Here is a 6,532-nt window from a genome sequence, read left to right as displayed (position 1 = left end):
AATCCTGCCTCGGGCATGGATGTGTGTGATGTCCTTAGGTTTACGTAGTTCTAAGTTCTAGGGGACTGATGACCTCAGAAGTTAAGTCCCATAGTGCTCAGAGCCATTTGAACCATTTTTTTTAACAAACAAACTGTAGTAACAGGACCCAGTTAATGAAAATTTTATTACTTTTTAAAACTTAAGGAATTTACGTTCGTAATATAAACAATGGATGGAATGTCAGCCATAGGTATAAGCTGTCATGTTATGTATACTGTTGTTACTCAACACTTGTATGAATTTTCATTGGAAACCAAACACTATATGAAGAAATGAACTTCAAAGATAAGCAGTTTCTGCAATGTCTTGGACGACTTTATGTGTATTTCAACAAGTGCACTCTCAAGTGTGGTGACATGAACATGTGTGTGCAACGAAATAACTTCTGAGTATCGTGGCTCACAGCACTTGATACATTGACAGGTGAACTATAGCCAGCCGGTGAGGCCAAGCGGTTCTAGGCGCTTCAGTCTGGAACCGCGCGACCGCTACGGTCGCAGGTTCGAATCCTGCCTCGGGCATGGATGTGTGTGATGTCCTTAGGTTAATTAGGTTTAAGTAGTTATAAATTCTAGAGGACTGATGAGCTCAGATGTTAAGTCTCATAGTGCTCAGAGCCATTTTTTTGGTGATCTTTAGTTGTTCTGGCAGGTAATCGCCTCATCGAAGGATGCTGTTGGTCAGGGTTCTCTCTGCTGAAAATGCGAGTACGACGGGTAGTAAAGACTCCTGGACCGTAAAAATGGAGATCTTCTGACACAGCTTCGCATTTTGAACAATAAGCACACACCCATTGCACCCAGCATGAAGACGAACGACACAGCAATTCTTAAGTATGTGACACTCGGGTGAAAGTGTGACACTCAATGTGACATAAACACTAAGAAAACGCACACACCCACTGCACCCAGAATGAAGACAAACGACACAGCAATTCTTTATATGGGAAAACAGTATAAAGTATTTTTTATTTATTGAAGTAAGTGAAGAGGAAAACTACAAGAAGAAGGTCTTCGTAATTACGACAAACACCGGTGTTCCCGGAGTCCGCTGCCGCCTGCAGCTTCAACTAGAAGGTCAGCGAAGTCCGATTGCCAAGAAAAATTAAGATAAGCACAGACATTTGAACAACGTAATTCATTTAAAAATTTTATGGGAGTAGGGGCATTTTCATTAGTGGTTTCCTGATGGTTTTTGCACTTGAAACTGGTGGGGAGCCCATTTTACCCATTGGCAACCCTGCATATGACTTGCGGCCTTCTCATTTGGGGTCAAACTTCTTACGCTACCAAAACTTTGAAAAGAACATTACACATAATGTCCAAAACAGGCCCCAGGGAGCACTGTCGTCCTCTACTTACCAGGCTCAGAATATTGCCTGTTGTAAACTTGTACATATACGTCAATGTACTATACGTTAAAAAAAAAAAGTAGCATGAAAACTGCTGTTACGGAAGAAATCCACTCCTATAATACTAGAAAGAAGGAAGTTTGTGACACACCAAGGTGAGTACTTCAAAAATCTTCAACAAACTATGACAAACTGTTCAGACCACGCCATTAGTATTTCGTGGACTATGCAACTGGTTATTTGACAACGAATTTTACTTTAAAAAAGGTTTATGATTTGAGTAGTGCTGAGATCAGTTTCTCTTTATGACATCCTATCATTTAACAAAATGGTGTGTATTGGTTATTAGCATGTAAGATAATAGTTATATTCACTTGTCTAAATAATGTCGTGCATCAGTTATATGAATTACTAATTGTATTTAAACATTGTGTTCACTGTATGAATATACTTTGTTTGTGTTCACCAAGTTAGTAAGTGTAGTGTGGACTAAACACTTTATTCACTGTCTTAATATTATGGAATTTACAAATTTCTTGTACATCAACTCTGTTTGTTCAATATAAGTTGTGGCAGTATGTATTGACTCGTTCCACATCCAAGCGGCTTGCACGCACTTAGTGATTAATGGAAGACGAACAGTACAGCGTAAATAAACTTTATTTCACTTGAAAACCTCTGTCCTGTCATGTGGATGTTTTTACAAAATAATAACTCCATTTATTATTCCGTTGCTAGCAGAATTCTATGGTTTACGGCCACATATCCCAATTCCTATTTGTTAGAAAAAATGTTATGAGAAGTGTGGTGTCGAAATTGCGATTAATCGAATCTTCAATCGATTAATGCATTTTCCCGCCAAATGCAATTCTGGCGCGCGGAGGGTGTGTTTACAACTTGTGTGTGGTGACAGGTTTTGTTGGTGTGTCAGTAAGTGGAGTTTCGACGAATTTAAATACCACAGTGAAACTGCGAATGGCAGATACAACACGTAAGAAAGAAAAAGCTATAAGGTTTTACGTTTATTGTGATTTGTTTATGTGTAAACTTTAGTGAGATTCTACGCTAAATGCAACTGGAAGGTTTGCTCTACACTGAAGAATTATTCAAGTGCAAACACGGCGATTGTGATTTTACTTGCAAACTCCACCCCATTCCTTGTCAGTAGACATTTTTCACGCTACTATTTAATGCTATGAAGTGATGATTCAATTTTTCATCCGTTGTCACAGAACGATGATCCACATAATGCCAACTCGTTTCTTAGCCATTTCACGTGCCACGTTTCGTCCTTTCTAATCAAACAGAGCTATGTATTGTAAGGCAGATAGGAACTGATTGTAGTAGATCTGTTGTCAAGTAGAAATGGTACTTCAGTTAATATCAACTAATTTAAATATTCTTTGTTTTTAAAAGTAATATGCAGATGAAAATCATTTGGCGGAGAACTGATGCTAATTCAAAACATTCACTGCCAGCGTGTTTTCAGAGAGAACTCTCGTCAGAACTCTGAAATTTTAGGTACGACATCCTATACATCGAAAGTAGCATATGATAATTTGGCCAGGGCCATGCCTTGGAAGTAGATTTATGTTTCCCCTTATGAGCAGCCTTACAAACTATTAGGCTTTCAAAATGTGGATGGGTCCAAATTCACACTGTCATTTAGTGACTTCCTCATTCTCAAACCCCTATGTGCAGTGATCTCCCACCATTGTTAAGTGCAGCCAAGAAACTAGCAGTAGAATAAACTCCCAGATAAAAGTTTCATAGGACTAATAATGAATTGCAAGCAGCCATAATTGCGTTGAATAGTTCATATCCTCCCAAAGGCTTAAGATCTCATGAAAAGTGGTCAAAATAAGTAAGATGTAAGACTTTTTTCTAGTTCTTTTTCTGTGCAATGTGTTAAACATGATACGAGCGCCTAAGTATTGATTTCAGTGATATTTTACCATTGATTATGATAACATTTCTAATTCACATCAATATAAAGTATTGGAAAGAACGTTTTTGTGTGTATTTTGCTTATTGTGGGTTTCCTATATTTACTGGTGGTATGATAGATATTTTTATCATTTAGCTTCTGACAAGAATAAGGAAACATGGACCCTCATCTTTTCCCCAGTCCTCCGCATGTTGCAATATTTTACCTGTCGTGTCCTTTCTCTCTCACCACTATCTTGTGATTTTTTTCCTTGTTTGACTATTTGTCATTGATCTCTTTTACCATCAGCTCGTTGTTAATACTGCTGAAATTAAATTTTTAGATATTAGTCCATTGATAAAGTCTTATTCCTATACTTCTATACTTAACATCTATACTCTGCAAACCATTGTGCAGTATATGGCAGAGCGTATTTCCCAGTGTGCCAGTTGTTAAGGCTCATTTCCATTCTGTTCAGGTATGGAGTGTGGGAAGAATAATTACTTAAACATGTCTGTAAGTGCCGTAATTGCTCTGCTCTCATCTTGGCAATCCCTACAGGAGCTGTAGGTAGGAGGTTGTAGTGTATTCCTTGGTTTCTCACTTACAGATGGTTCTTGATACTTTGTAAGTAGGCTTTCATGGGAAAGTTTGTGTAAATCTTAAAAGTGTGTGCTGTTCACATTTGTACTGACCCTCTTAGTGGACATTCAATATCCTGTTTTAGTTCTAGTACAAATCACACACTTCAGCAATATTCTAGGATGGGTCAGATGAGTCTTTTGTAAGCAGTCTCCTGTGCAGATTGACTGCTTTTTTCTAGTATCCTACCAGTGAACTGACATCTGCCGTGTGGTTTCTCTCTGAGTGAATGTATATAATATATAAGAACTTTCCAACAGCATTTTTTGTAATAATTCCATTTCACACCCCTAAAGACTGTTAAACCCAGATATTAATATGAGTTGACCGATTCCAACTGTGCCTTTTTGATATTGTTGTCATAGGATACTACATTTTACTATGTTGTTAAGTACACTATTTTACACTAACTTAAAACAATTTACCAATTTTTGAACAACTCTGAAATCTTATCAAGATCTGATTGAATATTTGCGTAGCTTTTTTAAAACAGTAGGTCTACGTCATTATAGATAACTATAGCAACTAGAAAAAAAAAAAAAAAATTAATGTGTGTGGAAGAAGGTCATTCTGTTTGGGAGATTTTATTATGTTTTAACTGAGAATATGTTATGTAATATTCTGTTATAGGTGGGTGCCAGGGATATTGGACGGTGATTTAGTGGATCACATCTGCTGCACTACTTATATACAAATGTGACCTGTGCTTTCTTCCAACTACTGGGCACAGCTCTTTTGTTTGTGGGATTTATAGTACATTATACTTAAAATAAGAGCTACTTCGAAGAGTAATTTCTATATAGAGTAAGACAGTAGTTACATCAGTTCCTGGGGCCTGTTAGCTATTTCACACTACCACTGTAACCAATATCTACACCACTCCTCTTTGTAAGGTGTGAGAAGTAACCTAGGGCGGTTCACCTGTATCTTCATAGTAAAGGAGCATTTGAAAATAGAGCTCAGCATTTCATCTTTTGCTTTGCTATTCTCAGTTTCAAGTACTGTGTCATCCGTGAGTGTCCAGTTACTAATTTTGTGGCCACTGTCACCCTTTACTTACGACAAGAATTTCTTTGGGTTTTCTATGTACTTGCAGAGACATTTGAATTTTTGTAGTGATCACTTGATCAGGTCTTTGTTGAACTAGATCAGCAGCTGATGAACAGTTTTCAATCCTATCAATATGTCTCAGAATCATAAGGCATTTAGCAAACAGTACTGCTCCTGCATTAACATGTAAGCATATTCCAGACTCGTGTGCATAAAATGACAGTTGTTTCGCCTACACTGTTTTTGATATATTGCTGTTTGTAAAATGTAACATACCATAACTTTTTTCTCAACTGTTGTGGTGGTGATTCATTAAGCTATTGTCACATTTTATCTTGGCTGCTATCAGTTCGCTGTATGCCTACTACATATTGTTAATGGATTATTATTGAGACAGTCACAACAGTCCATGCATTGTGTGATTTTAGTGTTATACTTCAGACTTCCAATTTTCTCTATCTTTGAGCTTGTTTATGCACGTGTCCTCACTTTCCATCTTGAAGTTTTTTTTCCCCTTTTTTGTAATGTGGCACAATCATATATAGGCTAGATTTTTGTTATGCCTGCAATACTTACTTTTCACATAATATTATTTATGTTCCATTCAGAATCATTAACCTATTGGAAGTAGAATTGTGTGTCAGCAAATAATACCTAAGATACAGTTGAACTTGGATATTAATTATTAAGAGTTGCACAAGCGCTGCAGGAACAACATACAAACAGACTGACTGTTCACACAAGTGTAAAACACACATGCACAAACAAAATAGGATCACCAACACAGCACAAATGATATCACTGAATTAATGCTGAAATGAGTTTGTGTTTGTTTAAAATATTTTAACAGTTGTTAAGGCAGTTTCTGACAGCTGCTTCACTTTGGCTCATTCTATATCACTAAAGATCTCCTTTATCGTGGGATCCATGGATTACAGTGATATAAAATGGTTGTGTTCTATACTGTTCCTTCTGAATTCCTCATAACACATCATAATGTTGTTAGATGGTATGCCACTTCAGAATTCACATAAATATAGGCTGCACCAGCGTAGTGACCCAGATAATGCCACATTATTGAGTGATCCTGGTAGCGCCACATTCTTGAGTGACCCTGATAGTGCTGTGTTCTTGAGGCATGCCCAAACTCCCGAGATCCTTGTCATAGATCACACCATGACCAATCCTTACCACAGATTGTAGTTGATGACGCAAAGGAAGCAGCTCACATCCCACATTTCAACCTTCCAACAAGAAATTGGATACTACTACTTTATTCAAAACACTAATTTTAGTAGTTTTAGTTGTGGATATCATTTCATTTCCCTTAGCATCCTAGTTCTTTGTGTGTGTGTGTGTGGGGGGGGGGGGGGGGTCTCCCTTCATGCTTGCTCCTACTGATCTAACTTTGTCCATGCACGTCTTACATTTTATTTTATTGATATTCTCAGTTCACTGTTCTCCATAAGTCATTTCTTCTGTGTTACTGCAAAACTCTTATATTGTCTTGTTGATTGTGA

The 6,532-nt window shown here is 37.4% G+C and overlaps 1 protein-coding gene across 1 annotated transcript in view; it reads left to right on the top strand.

Annotated features, from left to right (window-relative positions):
- Nucleotides 1-2,266: 2,266 nt before the first annotated feature.
- The window catches only part of LOC126458438 (DNA polymerase alpha catalytic subunit), a 263,548-nt gene continuing 259,282 nt past the window's right edge, over nt 2,267-6,532 (top strand). The window contains exon 1 of the mRNA XM_050095493.1: nt 2,267-2,384. Within this exon, the coding sequence (XP_049951450.1) occupies nt 2,369-2,384 (16 nt within the window). The 5' untranslated portion in view covers nt 2,267-2,368. The remainder of the gene's footprint in view (nt 2,385-6,532) is intronic.

The sequence above is a fragment of the Schistocerca serialis genome, chromosome 2 (assembly GCF_023864345.2).
Source record: "Schistocerca serialis cubense isolate TAMUIC-IGC-003099 chromosome 2, iqSchSeri2.2, whole genome shotgun sequence".
NCBI lineage: Eukaryota > Metazoa > Arthropoda > Insecta > Orthoptera > Acrididae > Schistocerca > Schistocerca serialis.
The sequence above is the reverse complement of the archived record's forward strand: the minus strand, read 5'-3'. Positions and strand labels throughout refer to the sequence as shown.